Genomic DNA, 20,142 nt, shown 5'->3' with positions numbered 1-20,142 from the left:
ACGACCCTGACTATCTGGGTCTTTGAAAATAAGCTTATAGCAGGCAAAGTAAAAATTCAAAGTTTCAAATAAGTTAAAAAGCTTCTAACAGCTTAATTGAAGCTCATTTTCGTCAGCAACTAAAGGGTCTCTGCTATTTGGGCAGTTATTGGTCTGGAATATACATCTTTAATTTTTCTATTATCGAAAAGAATAAAAGTTTAAGTTTTTATCACCGAATTAGTTAAATGATGCACCGACAAAAACATATTTTACCAAGTGACGGACACAGACAATTGCCAGTGGAGTTTAAGACTTGATGGGGTAGAAAAGAGAATAAGGAATGCAATCCCAATTTGACTTGGATGAGGGATGTGAACTTGTGAAGAGGACATTCCCTTCCCGCACTTCCCTGCTTTTTTAAAATTCACTAGTTTTAAACAAAAATATATAATAGAATGCTTACATCTGCCCAACTTTAAATAGTGATCAGAAAACTGATTTATGTTGGCTTACGTTCTCTGACATTTATCTACTTATGTATCACATCAAATTTGAGAGGCCTGCGGTAGGGGGGTGCAAGTAGTTTACACCCTCTAAATTTAAAATTGGTATGGCCTGCCTTCCTCTTTTTAACCCCTTAATGATTTCACACTCCCCTGCCTGGTAAATTTATGTGCACACTACTGCCACAAATGCTAAACTTTTAAAAGCACAGCTTTTATATTATTATGATATGTTCGTTCGTAAAATTTAGGCATGTTAGAATTGTGCCATTGATTTTAAGTTCGCAATCGAATTCCTGTACCAGGTAGGTACAATTTTAAAAGCGTTGCAACTCTATAATGGTAACTAGAATGTCCATCAAAACGTTAATATTTTATTGCATTTTGCAAGTAATAAGTAAAAAACTAAAAATTATTCACTTTTCAAAAGAATATGTTCTATTTGAATGGAATAATAATTATAGATTTTATATATAAGGTCAATTGTAGACAATTATAGATGAGGAAAATTCGCAAGCAATATCCTATAATATAATAGGTTTTTTGTCTTTAGTGAAGAATCTCGCTAACCGCTGAACTGACATGGTTCTCCTTTACTATGGTTCAGTCTAGGTATGATTTTAGGCAAATTTTTCTGCCATTCTGTATTCATTAAGATATAAGAGCTCCTAGATGTTAAAGGCTTAGCCGCTAGTGATACATAATAAAACTATTTATATACATAAATATATATTTCTTAACAAAATAAATTTGATTATACATTAATTTTAACTTTATTTATTATACATATTTATATTTATATATTCCTAATTAGATTGAATAAAAGAATTACAAAATATTAAATTTACATAAAGAATAGGATAAACAAGAATTTTCTGGAAGATCTTACTTTTAATTAATTTCCATCTTTATTGGCTAAGTTTCATTATACTGCAAGGTAAATGCTGTATGCCCTAGCCCGAAGGAGAGAATGGCCAGCTGAACAGACCCTTGGCAAAATTAATCGCCGTCTCACCAACTTTATAAATAATTCCTGGCGACTCTGTTGTCGGCTGAAAGTTCTGATTGAAAAACTGCCCTCCGTACTGACCGGCAAGCGAGCCAGGGGCAATTAAAGGTGGGGCGTAGGTGCTAAAATGCGTTGGCTGATTTACGGGGTACACAATAGAGCTCTCGGGTATCGGATAATTAGCGCTAGGAGGTCTGTATGGGTGTCCAGCTACTGAGTTAGGCCTTGATGTATGAGCCTGTGGTGCTACAACTGGTCTTCCAATTTCACCTGTAGGAATTTGCCTAACAGGTATATCCTTTACCAATTCATTTTCTGATTCGACATTTTTAATCTTATCTTGCGGTTCGTGCAGCTTTTCTTCACCAAATATTTCTTGCATTAAATCTTCAAGATCTAGATCATCTTCAGCCAAAGTATCACTTCTATCATTAAACTTGGATGGGCTAAAGGGTATAATATTGGCAATACCTTTAAATGATTCTTCTTTTCCTAGTGTCGCTTTTGATGTGGTTGTTGTTGTAGTAGTTGTAGTTGTTGTAATTTCAGTAGTTGTGGTTGCAGTAGTTGTTGTAGTAGTTGTAGTAGTTGTAGTTGTGGTTGTTGTTGTGGGCACAAGTTGAATTGGAACGTTAACAGGACGCACTTGGCTTGACTGTGGTGTTTGGTGGGACATTCCTCGGATTATTGTATATTCACCTTAAAATACGTATGCATTAAATAAAGTGCCTTGACAAATATTACTAAAATGAGTTATTTAAGCAAAGAAAATTTAGCATAAATGGATATTTAAATCCCAAGGTATTAAATGATCGAGCGTTAGCTCATCATTTAATACCAAGGTTTTAAGCTATTTTTCTGTACCCTCCTCCAATTTTCTAACATCTATAAAACAAAATAAAACAAAGTGTGTCAGTCTGTCCAACTGGCCGTCTGTCTATCTATTTTTAAAAAAACATTAAAAAAATGATAAATAAAAAAATATATTAAAAAAGCAATAATTCTTTTTCTCGTATTCATTTGAATCCGGTGGATAGGAACCGGTTCTTATGAATACGAAAAAACTATGTCTAGCATCGTATTATATCCAGTTTTCTACGAATATAGAAATGTACAATCATAAGATTAAAACTAGTTTTTTTAGCCGGTGCCTTCGGCACCACGGGGCTAAAAAAACTAGTTTTAATCTTATAATTGTACATTCTATATCCGCGGAAAGCCGTTTATAATACGATACGAGAAATAACTATTACATTTGTTTAATGATCATTTCTGATCTTGTTGTTAAAATACCATAGAGGCTAGGGGCGAGGCTACTAGTTGAGCATAAAGTAGCTACTTAAAAATCATATCCAAGAAAGTATTTCGGCTAATTTTTCTAAATCATCGCGCTCATGGATGTTATAAACCTTGTAAATATTTATATCAATAAATGTATAGTTATTTCTCGCATCGTATTAAAAACGGCTTTCCGCCTTCGGCTCCTCGGGGCTAAAAAAAACTAGTTTTAATCTTATGATTGTACATTCTTAGAAAGCTGGATATAATACGATGCTAGACATAGTTTTTTCGTATGGATGAGAACCGGTTCCCATCCACCGGATTCGAATGAATACGAGAAAACCCATTAAAACTTACTCTCAATAGGTTTATTTCTCTTGCTATCTTCTTCTTTCCAAATAACATCCTCCTAGAAATTATGTTTTGAAATTAGTTTTTATTTGAAAAAGGCATACGTGTCTGTCCGTTAATATCTCACAAATTACTTAACTTCTTAAGTCCTCCTTTTACATGGATCTAAAGGAATAAGACAATGGTCAATAATTTGATGTACATCCCAATTGATGATACATAAAATCACCCCCCCCCCTTTCTGTAGATTATACTTAGTGGTTGAAACGTGTGGACACTCAACTTAATGAACCAAAATTCATTTATAGTCCTCAAAGTTTTTGTCTTCTCTATTCTTTCCTTTTTGGGATAACTAAATAAAAAAAAACTTGCATATCCATCAACCATGGCCACTTTTTTATGTCATATGTCGACATAGCTAGTATTTAATGCTGTGCAGTGGTGATTCTTAAAATGATATGGCAATACCAATTAACACTTAAAATGCCCCAAGTCTTGATTAGGGTAGACTTTTAATATAAGGACAGACAGAGGCATTAAGCCAGATATTGTAAGTGCATATAAAATATGACGTCATACTGGCCTACCATTGGTCAATTAGAATGTATTTAGTCTGTGTATTGGCCTATCATTGGTCATTTGTATTGTGTGACGTCATTTTTTATTGGGCAATAGACTTTTTAGACTTTTAGTAATGTAGTTTTTTTTTGCAGATGTACAAATGTATATCCACCCAATCCACTCCATTTTTAATCTTATTTGGGAAAGGTCAATAATAATACCTTATAATCCCCACAACATCTAACATAGCTATGGGGGCAAGATTCTCCAAATGTCAGATCCAAATCTTCGTTCCTACACTCTAGCAGCTTTACGCAGGAACAAACTGAAACAAATTAGCGTGTCTTAAATTATCTTTGTAAAATATCGCCATCAGCTAGACCAATATGGATCTTCTTAACAGTGAAGTTTCCTTTTCCCTACAGAGCATATAGACAAAAACTAAAGTTTTCAATAAAAAATATTCTTGATTTTATCTTAAGTTGGGTTGGGTTAAGTAAGAATTAGAAGAGCCCCATAAGGATAGAAACCCCACAGGAATGGGACCCGGCATATTTAGACCCCTCCCTTAAAAAAATAGGAATAAGAGAGGAAGGGGGTTGGAAATTGGAAATTGGAAAAACAACGACTTAATTAAGTTACATTCAAAACCAAATTTTCAGCAATTTCATAAATAATTATCTTCGGTTCTATGCATATGAAACTAAAAGCTATGTTTACCTTTTTTCTTGTTATTTTCATTTACTTTTTCATTTAGTGTTTCTTGAGCATGGTGTTGATTCATCTCATAGGCTGGCTTTATTATTACATGAGCATCTAAATTAAATCATATTTATCCTTATAGAAAAGTTAAAGAATGTCTGTGAGTGTATTTGTCTGTATTTTTATACTAAAGGATATGGCTAACTGCTGAACCGATATGATTTCCCTTCACGGTGTAGCTTTTCAAGGTTCCTGGGACGGTTTGTAACTTTTTTTTTTTGGGGGGGGGGTACAACCACCCACCTAAGAGAAATCTCCTCCCGAAAAATATTCTTTTACTTTTTCTTTAAAAACTAAAATATGAAATGCTTTGGGGTCGACCCAATCCACCAACACCCCCCCCCTTCCCCCCCCCCTCGGGCTATAAAACTTTGGGGCCTTATATAAAATCTTGATTGGTTGGTACAAACTTGTAGCGTAAAATGTGGACAGGCATCAAATTATCATCCATTGTCCAGTCACTTAAAATCTCTGTAAAACACATTTTAAAAATACCTTTTGGAATGCCTAAAACTTCAGGAGAAAGGTCCATTTTAACTTGCTCAACAATAGTTCTTCCTTCGCTCTAAAAATACTTTTTTTTATAGCGAACAAGGATTGAAAAAAACAATCAATTTCTAGTTGTTTATAAAAATATATACATCTACATATAATACAAAGTAGAACGATGTCTGTCTGTCCGTCCGTCCGTCTGTCCCTTAAGATCTCGGTAACCACTGAACCGATCGGATTCTACTCTTTAAGGAATATACCTACTGGTCCTGTGGTGGTTTTAGGCTATTTTCTTGGGGGGTGGGACACCCCAAACCCCCCCTCCAAAACAAATAAAAAATCCCCCCCCCCAAAAAATTACTTTTTTTTTCTTGCGTAGGTACCCATTTTTTTTACTTATGGGGAAGTTAGTTCACATAAAACTACTGGCGGCAGCACCATTAGTAATTATTTTTTTTAAAGGAAAGCCAAACAGGCGGGCGGATAGGGTGAGATAAATGGGTAGATGAATAATCTTTATATTTATGGGAAATTACTGCTATCTATCTTAAAAGCAGCCAACTTAACCATATTCTCCCATACAGCACAGAGGATAGCCGGATGGATGAACAATAGATGTAGATTAAGTTTAGAACAAAAAGAGTTAAAATGTTTCAATAACAAGGATGACAACATACATAAAAGCGAAGTTCTGAAATGGAAGGACAAGCGAACATTAACACTTGTAAAGTGTCAGAAATGAATGAGCAGAATATTCATGCATAAGTCTAAACAAAAGTTTAAGTAATTTTGTTTGCAAAACTACTTAAATACAGGATACTGTTCAAGAACATACTGACATTTTTAGGATTTGATTATAGAGATGTATCGCTTATAAAATTGTACTTTGTTGTTAAGAATTCAGTATTCCAAAAATCAGATAATTGTAACATACAAAAATTTGTTGTCAAATAATTAAAAAATCAACTTTTTTTTTAATGGACGTACAGACTTTCTGGTAACGATTATAGAGTTGCTACGATTTCTTAGTCGTAAACAACTGTTATAGGAATCAGAATGCAAAGTTTAAAATCGATAGGTCAATTCTAACCTGTTTAAATTAACGAAAAGAGCTACCCGTAACGACGGATGGACGTACGGACGGACCGACCCTTATTTTAGAAAAGCTTCGCTTTTAAAAATCAGGAGACAAATAACCCAAACTGATTGTAGAAAAGCTTTGTACTAAAAGTTATTGACTACTGGCAACGTTTGTTCTTACTATACTGTGCAGAAAACCAACCCTTTTTAATATGACAAAATTTGTCCAATTGTTTATTTGTTCTCATGTTTTGACTCTTACAAAAAAAACCGTCGAAAATATCACTTTTGTTGCATGGTCTCATGTACAACATCCCGGACAACTAGCAATATACAGAACACCGTACAATAGATATGTTAATTTTACCTGACTATTTGTGTAAATAGGCCTTTGAGGATCTGGGCGGATGACCGGCTTTTCATTGTACGGCCTTGCAACTGTAAACTGTAAGAAAATAATGTGAAATAGGTTTTAAAGAAGTAATTTGGCTAATATTCATATTATTACTTACTAGTAGATACGCCCCTAAAGGCCTTTAATGACACTTAAGGTAAGGGGGGGGGGGAGGGTTAGTGAACATTACTAACTTTAAATTTTAATTTCAAAAAGAAAAGAAAGAAAAATGCTGGTGGGGAGTTTTATTTTTTCTAGGGGAGATTTCTCTTTGGCGGGTAGTGGTACCCTTCCTTAAATAACTATAAGCCTTCCCAGAAGCAGCACTATAAAGGAGAACAGTTCAAAGGTTAGACAGATCCTTCGGTACACATAGATAGACAGACAGAGGTCATAATACTTTCATATGAGCAAGGATGAGCAATACTTTAAATGAAAGCAATCAAGTAAAGAACAAATTGTAAATCTTTTGTATTGTTATTCTATCCATGTATTTAAATACGATTTAAATACAATACCTTCAAATTTGGATCCTCGAATGGTGAATTAGATGTTGGTAGAGCCTGATAGGTTTGTTTGGGTATATTTTGAGTGGGTTGCTGAGAACTTGAGGAGAATTTGCCACGGTTCAGCAGTACACTTCCCTAAAAATGTGGATTATTTAAATAATCTATTTATAGAATACAGATTGTTAGAGGTTAAGTGCTTTCTGGAGTACAAATAACCCTTCCTCCCATATTTTTAAATCTAATCTAGGAGGAGGGAGGAGTTTTTCGTTTGCTTGCTTCTTACCACCGCAGGTATAGGTACCGCGGGGTAAGGACCCGCAGGGTTAGGACTCTTGTAGGGGCTCCCCATTATCTTAAATTTAATACAAAAATAAACGGGTAAGTTTCATCGCTTGATGGTACTTTGTTGGATTATAACAGAGGCTAAGAGTGGCTGATTTGGGTGGCTGAGGCTATGTGGTTTTAGCCTCTTTTCCGGTGATTTATACCCAAATGACTAGAAGCGGACGTACAATTCCTATATAATAATATATAAATATAGGTTTTATTTTGCCCGGTAGTTGTACTGATGACACGATGATGAATAAATATTTCGCCAATTATGATAAATAAAATTACCAAACAAATACATTATTGAATTGGTTTATAATTTGAGCATTGTCACTATGGGCAAGCAAGTCAAGAATAAAAAAATTACCCTCCAAAAGTAATGAAGCAACAGAATGAAAGAATTGTCCCCTGGGTATATTTACCTGTTTAGCAATTTGTTGTAGCTCCGAGTGGGATGGGAGGCCGGGCCTTGCTTTTCTTCGACAACAAAACTGTCCTGTCTCACAGTACACTCCCACTGATCTGGCCTAGATAGATAGATAGATAGATAGATAGATAGATAGATAGATAGATAGATAGATAGATAGATAGATAGATAGATAGATAGATAGATAGATAGATAGATAGATAGATAGATAGATAGATAGATAGATAGATAGATAGATAGATAGATAGATAGATAGATAGATAGATAGATAGATAGATAGATAGATAGATAGATAGATAGATAGATAGATAGATAGATAGATAGATAGATAGATAGATAGATAGATAGATAGATAGATAGATAGATAGATAGATAGATAGATAGATAGATAGATAGATAGATAGATAGATAGATAGATAGATAGATAGATAGATAGATAGATAGATAGATAGATAGATAGATAGATAGATAGATAGATAGATAGATAGATAGATAGATAGATAGATAGATAGATAGATAGATAGATAGATAGATAGATAGATAGATAGATAGATAGATAGATAGATAGATAGATAGATAGATAGATAGATAGATAGATAAATAGATAGATAGATAGATAGATAAAAAGATAGATAGATAGATAGATAGATAGATAGATAGATAGATTGATTGATTGATTGATAGATAGATAAAGTTTCATTATTACCTGTAGATAGATAGATAGATAGATAGATAGATAGATAGATAGATAGATAGATAGATAGATAGATAGATAGATAGATAGATAGATAGATAGATAGATAGATAGATAGATAGATAGATAGATAGATAGATTGATTGATTGATTGATAGATAGATAAAGTTTCATTATTACCTGTAGATAGATAGATAGATAGATAGATAGATAGATAGATAGATAGATAGATCGATAGATAGATAGATAGATAGATAGATAGATAGATAGATAGATAGATAGATAGATAGATAGATAGATAGATAGATAGATAGATAGATAGATAGATAGATAGATAGATAGATATATAGATAGATAGATAGATAGATAGATTGATTGATTGATAGATAAAGTTTCATTATTACCTGGGGGATTGAAACCTCACATATCTCCCGCGGGGCGCAGCCGCACGATGCTGGGTCTATGATTTTAAGCAGGTTTTGCAGTTCGTAGATGTCCAAGCCTGGCGGGAGGCCAAAGAATCCTTGCGGTGCTGCATTGATCAGCCTAAACGTAAAAATATCAATCATTTAGGTCGTAACAAAAATACATTTTTATAAATGGGAAAATGGAGCCGTGTTGGAAAATATGGAGGACTGACCAATGGTGACATGAAGTAGAAGTTTCTTGGCATGTGGAATATTTACATAAAAATTAGTAATCTATCTCCTATAGCAGCTGATTAAAACACATTTCCCTCTTATTCATCTCCTTGGAATTCCTGTTTAAATTTGACTAAACCAAAACTAACATGTATGTATATTGTATAGTATATTCGTTACTTCATTGGTAACCACATAATTAAATCATACAAGGAAGTCAATAAAAATCTAATGTTGAAAAAAAACATATTTTTTAAAAAGCGAAGCTTTTCTATAATTAGGGTCGGTCCGTCCGTACGTCCGTCCGAGATAGATAGCTTTTATTCGTTAATTTAGGCAGGTTAAAATTGTCCTATCGATTTCAAATTTTGCATGATGATTCCTGTAGTAGTTAGGTACGATTTAGAAAGCGTAGCAACTCTATAATCATTACCAGAATGTCCGTACGTCCATTTTAAACATGTTGATTTTTCTACTTTTTTAACAACACTAATAGTAGCAGTAGGTGGGAAGGCTTTTGCCCTAACAGCGTCATAAATAAAGACATTAAAATTTTACATTCTGCTGGGTGCTATGTAAGATGCTCAACATTAATAGTAGCAGTAGGTATGAAGGCTTTTTCTTTTACAATTATAACGTTAGCCAAAGGTCGTGCAATAAAAGAGTTGGTTATCATAATAAAATTGGATAATCTGTCAATAGCCAATAATTAGGCTTCAGCCCTTGCGTCTAGGTTCTTAAAGCAAGATATTTTTAAGAGATATTTTCTTTTAAGATTATTGAATCCCCCCCCCCCCCTCTATAACAGGACCTTTGCTGAGCTTCTTCTATAAACTAAATATATTGGCAGTTTCCCTTATAATGCACCTGGACCACAAACGAACTTTTTGATGCTTAATTAGGATAGTATTCCAAAGAGATTGAAAAAAATGGGTTTGAGCTAAGCCCCCGCAGTGGTTAATGGGAATTTATTGTAGATAAGATTCAAACTTCCTAATGGACAAACATACAAATACTTCATATAAACCATAGCATACATATTCAAATAAGGAAAGACTTGAGATAAGCTTGGGGGTATATTTATTTATTTATCTTTCTGTTTGTCATTTTGTTTATTTTCAAGGAACTGTTAAACAAGGATGTCCACATCTATAAAAAGCGAAGCTCGGTAAATGAGACAGGTGGATAAGTAAACATTAATAAATTTACAGTAACAGCATTTTAAATGGCGCAAAATATACAAGAAATGGACGCTCTTACATTTTTCGACGGAATTATATTTCCCGTATTCATTCGAATCCGGTGGATAGGAACCGGTTCTCATCCATACGAGAAAACTATGTCTAGCATCGTATTATATCCAGCTTTCTACGAATATAGAAATGTACAATCATAAGATTAAAACCAGTTTTTTAGTCGGTGCCTTCGGCACCTCGAGGCTAAAAAACTAGTTTTAATCTCATAATTGTACTTTCTATATCCGCGGAAAGCCGTTTATAATACGATGCGAGAAATAACTATTCTTCTACGCTTATAATATTGCCCTGTTAAAACTGCGGGTATTTTATCAATAAGCCATGTCAAGGGTTTATATCGACTATATGGCTCTTATAAAAAATGGTCTTGGCTGGTATAACTTCGACATGATATTTTTTATAAAAAAATAACTATAATTGCGTTTATTAAAATGAAAATTTGATAAGACATTTGTTTTTTTAATAAAATTCTAGATTTTGATGAAATTATCTTTTTAATATTAAATATGTTTTGAATTATTATTAAATTTAAAAAAAAGCTATGCCTCTTTAGAATATTTTCATTACAGTCCAAGATATTTGTAAGATTATAATGTGAAAAATATGATAATTTTATCAATAAATTAAGCCAAAGTTATTAATGTTTTATTGTAAAATGAGGAAATCCTTGTAGAATAATTGTTGCTTAGTCATGGTTAGGTTTCCAAACAGCAAAAGAGTTTCCCGCGTAAAATTTTCAACAAAAAATTTAAATATCTAACAATAAAAATTTACATTGTTAAAAAAGAAATATTGAATCTAAAACTATTATGCCTTTATAAATATTTATTTTATTATAGACAGTAACCTAAAACCACCCCGAGAAAATAAAAATGCCTCATAATAATTATCCAAGGGCAATCCTTTCCTCAGATCTTACAATTTAGATACAAAACAAATTACTTAGCAAAAAATAGAACATTTTGCCATAATGATGATATTTTAAATCTTTTTTAAAGAAGGAAGTTTAATTTATTTGGGCTGAATGATACCCACACCCCTAGTAAACCTGATTGTACCATGATACAGCTAGAGCATAGCACAATTTCACTGACATACGTAATTTCACTTTCACCTAAACCATTCCATTTATATATCAGACCCCTCAGCCACAATTTCTAATTGAAATTCTACAAGAATCCGGCATAAAATAGGCAAAGAATCGAACCTGTAACCTATTTCTAGCGTTATTCTATACTTTTGAATAGCCAAAGCGTCATTAATTATCTTATTTTGCAACTTGATTGGGGAAATGTTTTTACTTGTAAGACACAAAATGTAATATTTAATTTTGAAATGTAAAGAGCAAAGGATCAATTCTGACTTGAAATGTAGAGAAACATTTTAACAAGTTTTTCAAGTATGGTTGGTCAATGATTATGTTTTTTTTTGTTAGGTTTTGTGACTTTTAGAAATTTTACCATTTTTATAAGAACAATATTTAGTTAAAAGATGATGATTTTAAGACAATATCTGCTGAAAATGTTTGTTATAGAAAAAATAATAGAATAATGAAAATAGCTTAAATACCATGAAAATAAGGTGCACCTATTTCAAAATAGGTGTATGTGTTTCTCAACTTATTAGCCCTATCTATGGCCTATAGATTTACCTAACTTGATGAATAAATATCAACATAACTATAATTCATTTAGTTTATTCATATAATCAATTAAAATAACAAAAAGACCTTTAAATTAAATTATTTTGATTTGATTATCCTAGAATAAATATATACAATAAATTGGTATTTGTTACAAAAAAAGGGAAAAAACACTTCAAAACTTACTTTTAATTTTATTTATACTGATCATCCATTTGAAACAAATAATTGTTATTAAAAAATAAATAATAAATGACCCTTCGGGCCAATTTGAGCATAGGTGATAATTTTCAACTTACATCATCAATTAGTTTTTCATTTCAATAATTTTTTAATGATTACTATCAAGCAGACACAGATCTAATTTAGTACATATTTTTTTATTTATCTGATACACTAAAAATGGCGGTTCATAAGCAGTTTTTGCCGCTTTTTTTCTAAAAAAGCATGCTTCATATTCAAGGAAGTAAAATATGGGATGACATTTATAAATATGAATGGTAAATATTAGTATAAAAACAAGAATCTCAACTAATCAAATCTTGTATAGCATGTTCTTAAATGACAGAAAACAGAAAGTTTTAAAGATATTTTTGTTAGTTAGTTTTGAGGACTATTGGCGAATTCTTGATATTAACTATATATAATCTTTGAGGATTTTTTTGAAGATTTTTCTTTGAAGAATGCTATTTATTATCAATATTTTTGTGGTGCTTGGGCTTAGGGGGGTTAGTGTAAGGGGTTTTGTCTAATTATTAAAAAAACGAAAAACGCAACATAAAAAAAACAGGGATTTTAAATTTGCATAAGAAATCTTTGGCTATTTTAATGCTAATTTTATAAGAAATAAGAGATAAATGGATGGATGCAAAATACATGCACTTTTCTTAATATATTATATGCTGTACTTAAGTAATTGTAGAAAAGCTTTGTCTTTAATAAACATTAAAGCAAGTAAACCAATAGCCTTGAGAAATATAGGAGTACATCCGGAACTGAATTTTAGAATGGTCTACCAAGGCCAGCCATCCCTTTTGTTTACACTTATCATTATACAGTAACAAAAACTTTATTTCCTACATTTTTTTTGCTAATTATTTGGCGCAATTTTTACTTATTTGTTTTTAATATACAAATTTTGTATGCTTATAACTACAATAGTTGGCAAACAAGCTATAAATAAATTCAAATTTGGGTCGTTTTTGTTCTAATTTAATTTATCTTGTGTTGAAATGGATACGCCAAATTTAAATCTATATAAATGATTTTGTTTTAGTTATTAAAACTTTTTATGAAAGATTTAGAAATCCTTACGGGGAAGGGCAAAGCCCAGAGGCAAATTTTTTGTATCATGTAAATTTTTTATGGGACCTTCATTTCATGAGACATGATAGAAGGGATTAAAAAACTTGAAAATAAAAAAAAAGTAAATTGATAATTTAAAGAAAACTGAAAAGTAGAGCAATTCTTAAAAACACACATTTTAACCCAACCTAATCATTATAATCATTTTATCATTTTAAGTATCAAAATTAGAGATTATATTTTAAATACTAATTTATTTTTCAACATTTTACATATCTAAAATATTTTTTTATTGATTAGCTTATATTTTCTTTTAATTATTTTTGAGAATACTTAATCCTTCCATAAGATAGAGAATGAGTGAAAGTGAGATTAGCAAATAAATAACAAGTTTATACTTCATATATATAAATCCACATATATATAAATGAACATAGACATAATAGAGATTTCATTAGAAATACGGGGAGAGAGTTAAACCATTAGAATGTTTAAACGGGGCAGGGGACAAGGGGGGCTTTGACATTGGAAAAGAGTTTAAAGGTGCTTAGTCATAGTTCTTCCTCTCCTCCTCCTCATACCTCCTCCCAACTTTCAATACAAGGCTATTTACACATACACACACAAATACACATACAATCCCACCGCAAACTACACAGACACACAGAATTAATGACAAACAGACATGTAGTTGTTACGAGGTCATCTCTCGTCATTCTCTGACCTACATATTATCCCTTTCCCTCTCCTCCACACACAATAATTTTCAAAATTCTAAATTTTCAGCCACAATTTTCTTACTCAAACTTTATCAATGTTACTAGCTGCTGCGCCACTAGCCTTTAAAGGAAAAGAGCTTAAAGCCCCCCCCCCCCCCCAAGACATGTAAAGCCCTTCCCAGAAAGATACGACCCAATAACACCAGCAATTTCTGAGACCATTAGGTTCACTGCCTTAATCCTTTAAAGTACAGGACTATCGGCTGCGCATCTACCATCTAGGGTATCTGTAATCGAACGGTTAAGTAAAAGATCAGGATAAATAGCCCAACACCATCATAGACATAAACCTAAATATAAAATAGCTCAAAACACCCCTGGAACTATGTGAATATTCCCTAAAATGGTTCAATGGGTTCAATAGCAGTTCAAATCTTAAGCTTCAGACAAAACACCTTACTACTTCATATAATAGAATTAGATTAGATTAGTCCTCTACTACGCGACGGAAATAAATGCGCAAAAAATCAAATGATCGGACATACTATTTTTAATAATTGGATACCTAAGTCGTTCCTTTTTATTTCTTTAAACTAATTTATTCAAATGTCGGATATTATCTACAATCATTGATGATTTAATTTATATTGTTAATAAAATGTTTTCCTGTCCTGGTATCTGGACAAAGAGTCTCAAAAATCAGCCATGTGACGTAAAACAATGAGGGAGATGAGAGAAGAGGTGGAAGAGAAACCCCCTAAAAAAGAGATGGACAATCCCTCATTTTTATGACGTCACAAGGCTGATTTTTTAGACACTTTGTCCAGGTACCTGTCCTGATTTTGTAAACTATGGAAAACTTGTCAGTATGAATTGAAGCTGGCAGGCAGAATTTAATCCAAAGAAACATATTTTTGCCTCCAACATATTTAAATTTGTTAAACGAACAACTCTGGCCGCAGCGCTCGGCTCCCTAGCCTGCCTAGCCGCAGCGCTCGGCCCCCTTAGTGGTGAACGCCGATTTTTGGTATGTAAGTATCCTTCCCATGAGTTTTAGGGCAATTTTTAAGCCATAAAAAGACTATTTGTATGATGAAGCACTTAATTCATGTTTAAAGTAGATAAGCAATGGACTCTAGACTTACTTCCTGTATATTCAATATAATTTTTTGGTATGATTTAGGGCTTGGCAACAGCATCTAGCCCCCTGGATTAGAAACAGCTTATGCTGCTTTCAGAAATATCGCAATGACAAATCCCCAGCCGATCCTCTCTGCTGCCCTTATCTGCAGCCAAATTAAGACTAAGCCGCCCATTGTCTAGGATGATAACAGCTTTGAGGAAACTGCAGCTGCCCAGCCCTGTAATAAGTCTAATTTTTGGCAATAAAAAGAATTTGATGAGTGCTGTAAAGGTTCAGTTTTGATTTTTTTTATCTTTTTTAAATGTTGCATCAAAATCCAACACAAGCAAAACTAAAAGATAGTAAGGAAAATCAAATATTTAATCTTAATAAGCATCAATTTGACAATAGATTTAAATATCTTCCTATGATTAACATTTTTAAGAAAAGGTTATTGAAACACTGTTAAACATGAAATAGTCGTTCTTGATTATTCAAAACGTGGGATTTTTTCATTAACAAGAAAAATTAGATACATAAGTAACGCAGCATTAATATAGAACAGTGCTTTCTCTCAAAGAGCCTAGCAAGCATATTATGCGTTAATTTGTAGCTGACTGTAAGAAATGTGATGCTAAAAATTTTGAGATTAATTCTAAAAAGAACAATTGTAATTAAGAAATTTAACATGCGTACATATTGAGAGGGTGCCAAGATTGAAATCGATGGGACGATTCTAAATAAATAAGAGCTTTCTGTTACGGAGGACTGCCCTATCCGAATTATTAATAAATTCGCTTTAAAAAAGTTAAAAAATCATCATTATATTTAAAATGGATGGTAATAAACAGATTATAAACTTGCTACGCTTTTTAAATTGTACATATTACAGGAATCATTATCAAGTTTAAAATCGATAGGACAATTTCAACATTTAAGAAATACCGACCAAAAGCATAGATAAGATTCTCTTTAAAAAAAACTTATTTGCGTGTTAAAATGCTTGTCATTGTCTATTTTAGTCAGTTTAATTTTAAATTTCAACTATTACAATAGAGTTACTCTAGATACATTTTCTCTAATTGGGCCAATAGGAGAATACTGAAGGAACATTATAAGAGATCTCATTGGTTGAAACATTTTACAGATCTTGGTACGTTAGTGCATGATTTTTTCATTTCGTTCGCGTTATGAGTTAGCTATGAATTGTCCCATATCTTAGGATTAAGCTTTTCATGGGTGAAATAATTCGTGTAAAAATTTCTTTCCGTGTATAATGTGAAGCATGAGACAAAACATATAATAAGTTAGTTATGAAATTCTTTGAATAAAGTTAGCTTTCCAAAAGTTATTTCGTCGAATAAATTGGTCTCAAATTTCGTCGGCCGTATCTCGTACATGGCAGAATGTAAACAACAGTTTCTGTCTGCAAAAATTCCCTTTTTAATTTTGACAAAAAATGGGGTCAGCTGGACCATCTAGATATACTATGTCTATTACTATAACATTGAAATTGAAAGTAAAAAGAGACAAAATTAGAGTTTATAGTTGTTAACTCTTTACAAATTTATGTTTATGTAGAACAGCTAAAATATAAATGGATGTAATTTGCCCCGAAGGGTTAGAGCTCCCTGCAGGAGATATATATTGGAGAAAAGCTACTGTGAAATACGACGAAAACTGCTACTTCGATTTTTCTATGATCCAACTTTTCATTAAATATTATTTGAATTGATTCAATATTTAACTTGTTTTCAATGATGTTTAAAATTTTAACGTCTTAATTTTTTTTTTGTAGTTTTTCTTACATTCCAATTGTTTTAAAATTGTGTACGATCAGTTAGATACATTGATGAAAATAAGTATATTTGGATTGGTAATATTTTTGAACCATAAACATTCAGAAGGGTTTATTGACCCCCCTAGTAACTTAGTTTAAAAGTCAAACTTCTCTCTTAGGCAGGGTGGCACTTTTTGGACTTTTAGGTATGTTGATTAAGTTGGTGAGACACTTAGGGGTTGTGGTTGTATCTGACAACAAAATAACTGCCCTTTTTGTATGTTTTATACCCAACTCTATTGAAGTTTTTGGGGAGTGTCAAAATTTTCATGTGTGTTTAAAGAACCACCCTGGCAAAACCTTATGCACGCAACTAATCCAAACCATATAACTACATATTGACTATCAAGGATGATATGACATCTCTATTCTAATTCTCTATAATCCAACTATGTAACTAACCAAATATATATACATGTTAGATTTGTTCCGGGCCATATGTTACACAAATTTTCATGCACAATGGCTGAAAGTGCATGAGGCGTAAATTAAATTGCGTGGCACAACTCTTACTTGCCAAATTGAGGTGCTACTGCATTTTATAAATAAAACAAACTTAAAATATAAAAACTGAAGAAAAAAATGGCTAATACATCCGTTAGATAATGATGGCTAGCTATTTTGTATTAATGTCTAACATTCTATATTCATAGCGTATCCGTCCGTCCGTCCGTAAGGTGCCATATTATCTAAAGCTCATTATAGTGCCTAAACCTAAGACGTCATACAATACAAATTACCGATGATGGGCCATTCTACAGACTAAGTAACCAATGACAGGCCAGTATACATTTCAATTGGCCAATGGTAGGCCATTATGGCGTCATTTTTTAGGCACTATAAAAAAGCTTCGGTTTTAGCTATAGGCGTTGCATTGATAGGTTGTTAAGCTTTATGTATAGTTTTTAGTATAGTTGTTTATAAATTGTATGTAAGATGTCATCTTTGTTAAATGAAATGACAAGACATGTCAACAATGTTTTTTATGTAAATCTATCCTACTATTAGGAGGACCAATACAAATGTTAAAATCTTCAAAAATTTTAGCCGTCATCTTTTATACAACATTTTTTTTAAAAATCATTCTGTACATTTGTGTATCTTTTTTTATAATATATATTTTACATTTTGAATCCATTCAGGGTTGAGTAGAAAGGGGTGGGGATACACCTCTTTCAATGCCTGTATTTTAACCCATCGTTTTGGGTTTAACAGAGGTGTCAAAGATCGTAATGGGGGTCAAAGTTTTCGGTTGTAAGACCCTCTGCATGCCACTGATTCCATCAAAGATAATATTTGTGTATTCCATCATTAAAGTCTTTCAGGATCAAAAATCATTACAACAACAAAAATGACATTTCCCTTTTATTTAACTTTTATAATGTAAAATTATTAGTTGCTTTTGCGAATTTGATAAACTCACATAACATATCGTTAATTTAGCATAATTTTTTGTATAAATTTGAAGCACTTCTTTCGATTTCATATTTCTAGCTTTGCGATGATTTATTCGATTGGTTTAATCAATGATCATAACATACATTTATTTTCATATTTTGACAATCATTTCGGTGGGTCATTAGATCACATTAGTCGCCGCTCCTAGCCTCTAGGGCCATAGCTCTTATCTATAAAATATGTATTAATTATGGTAAAATTTTGTTGGGGACTTTCTTCTTAATAAGTCAACATAACCTCCAAATGAATTAGATCTATCAAGAACTTATATTATCTTCTTTCATAGGGCGAACCTAGTCGCTGCAGTAGTTTATGAGATCTTAGCGCTCAAACATACATGAATTTCCAATATCTTGAATCTTGTTTTGCAAAAAAAAACACATATTTGAATGCAAAAAAGATCCTTGAAATTGTACGAACTTCAAACACGCGAACATTCATACATATTAATTGGCCTATTAATCTTTTTTATATCCTTTATAAAATGATCATATCTAAACCAACAGATCTCGCTTGGCTAGTTTGTTTCTCCTATACGGGAAGCTTCTTATACCTCCCCCCCCCCCCCCCACTTGCTTTAAGAGGTTTTCGGGACATAGCTGTTAGTCCCTAAAAAGCACAATTTATCTTAATATTGGTCATAAAAACGAAGCTCTAACACGGTAGAACATTCGAAAATTAACTCTTGTAGAGTGTCAGAACTAAATAAGCAAAATATAAATTAATATATAAATTGACAAAACTGTACGTAAATTTGTTGCATAAATGTTAAAGAACATTCTCTTCTCTTATAATATTGTAATTTGTTTTTGTCCTTGAAATCAGTATTCCAAAAATCCGATATATAGGATAATATTAATTATATGACATAAAAATGTTGTCAAAAAAAGTTAAAAATCAACATGATTTAGGTAAATGAACTTAACTATTATAGATTGCAACGCTTTCTAAATCGTACCTTACGAAAAGAGCTAACCGTTAACTAACCTTTACGGACGGACGGACGAACATACTATAATTATAGAAAAGCTTTGCTTTCAAACGTTGTGGAAAGTGTGGCACGTCCTTACTGAATGATAAATATGCATTTGCTTAAACTCCAAGCAAAAAAAACAACGAGGACATAAAAATTACAAGGTCAGGTCTATCCATAAGTAGTATAGTAACATATTGCTAACCGCTGGATCGATAGGGCTCTACTTTAAAGTAAAGAGTTTCTGTCGGTCCTGGAAATTTTTTTAAAGTGATGATAACTTCATCCTGTTAATATAAAAATACTCCAATTGCAGAAAAAGCTTCGCTTTATAAAACGTTTATCACTCATCGACTTATATGGTTTATACGTTGTACCAAACGTTTTGAATTGACTTTTAGTATAAGAGATTACATTGGCTTTTAAAACTGCGATAGATAATGAAATAACTTATACTTACTTTAAAACTGTTATCAAAATAGCGACTTTAAAAAGCACCATTGTGCAAATAATGATATCACTTATCTAAAATGTATTTTAACTATGTATTACTAAACATAACATACACCCGGAGAGTGTCAGGTCAATAGAGCAGCAACTAGTGGCTTCAAACGGTCAGCTCGCACATGTACCTCCCAACACAACTAATCCTCCTGGAGATATATAAATGTTCACTCAAAATTGCAGAAAAAAATCTTTTAACATAATAGACATATCCTACTATACAAAGGTTTTTTTTATCATTCATTAAGATCTCCCAAACCTCTAAAACTGGGTAATTTCTTTATATATAGGAAACTTTACTAGGGT

General features: G+C 32.3%; 1 protein-coding gene across 1 annotated transcript; it reads right to left on the bottom strand.

Moving 5' to 3' along the window:
• Nucleotides 1-1,197: 1,197 nt before the first annotated feature.
• On the bottom strand, nucleotides 1,198-19,939 carry LOC145318575 (uncharacterized). The gene is made up of 10 exons (XM_080159946.1): nucleotides 19,793-19,939; nucleotides 8,780-8,921; nucleotides 7,677-7,781; nucleotides 6,934-7,059; nucleotides 6,389-6,466; nucleotides 4,945-5,014; nucleotides 4,408-4,503; nucleotides 3,909-4,012; nucleotides 3,133-3,184; nucleotides 1,198-2,193 (listed from the first exon to the last, which is right to left on the bottom strand). The coding sequence occupies exons 1-10, from the start codon at nucleotides 19,831-19,833 to the stop codon at nucleotides 1,439-1,441; spliced, it is 1,569 nt and encodes a 522-aa protein (XP_080016072.1). The 5' UTR covers nucleotides 19,834-19,939; the 3' UTR covers nucleotides 1,198-1,438.
• Between the last annotated feature and the right edge of the window lie 203 nt (nucleotides 19,940-20,142).

Source organism: Acartia tonsa, chromosome 5, assembly GCF_053477335.1.
Source record: "Acartia tonsa isolate MP-2025a chromosome 5, ASM5347733v1, whole genome shotgun sequence".
Taxonomy (NCBI): Eukaryota; Metazoa; Arthropoda; class Copepoda; order Calanoida; family Acartiidae; genus Acartia; species Acartia tonsa.
Note: the sequence above shows the minus strand (reverse complement) of the source record. Positions and strands in the feature narration are given on the sequence as shown.

Coding starts and splice junctions, on each gene's coding strand:
- LOC145318575 (XM_080159946.1), bottom strand. CDS start 19,833: ATGGTGCTTTTTAAAGTCGCTATTTTGATAACAGTTTTAAA. Junction 6,467..6,933: donor TCGAGGATCCAAATTTGAAG/GTATTGTATTTA, acceptor ATTTTCTTACAG/TTTACAGTTGCAAGGCCGTA. Junction 5,015..6,388: donor CTATTTACACAAATAGTCAG/GTAAAATTAACA, acceptor AAGTATTTTTAG/AGCGAAGGAAGAACTATTGT.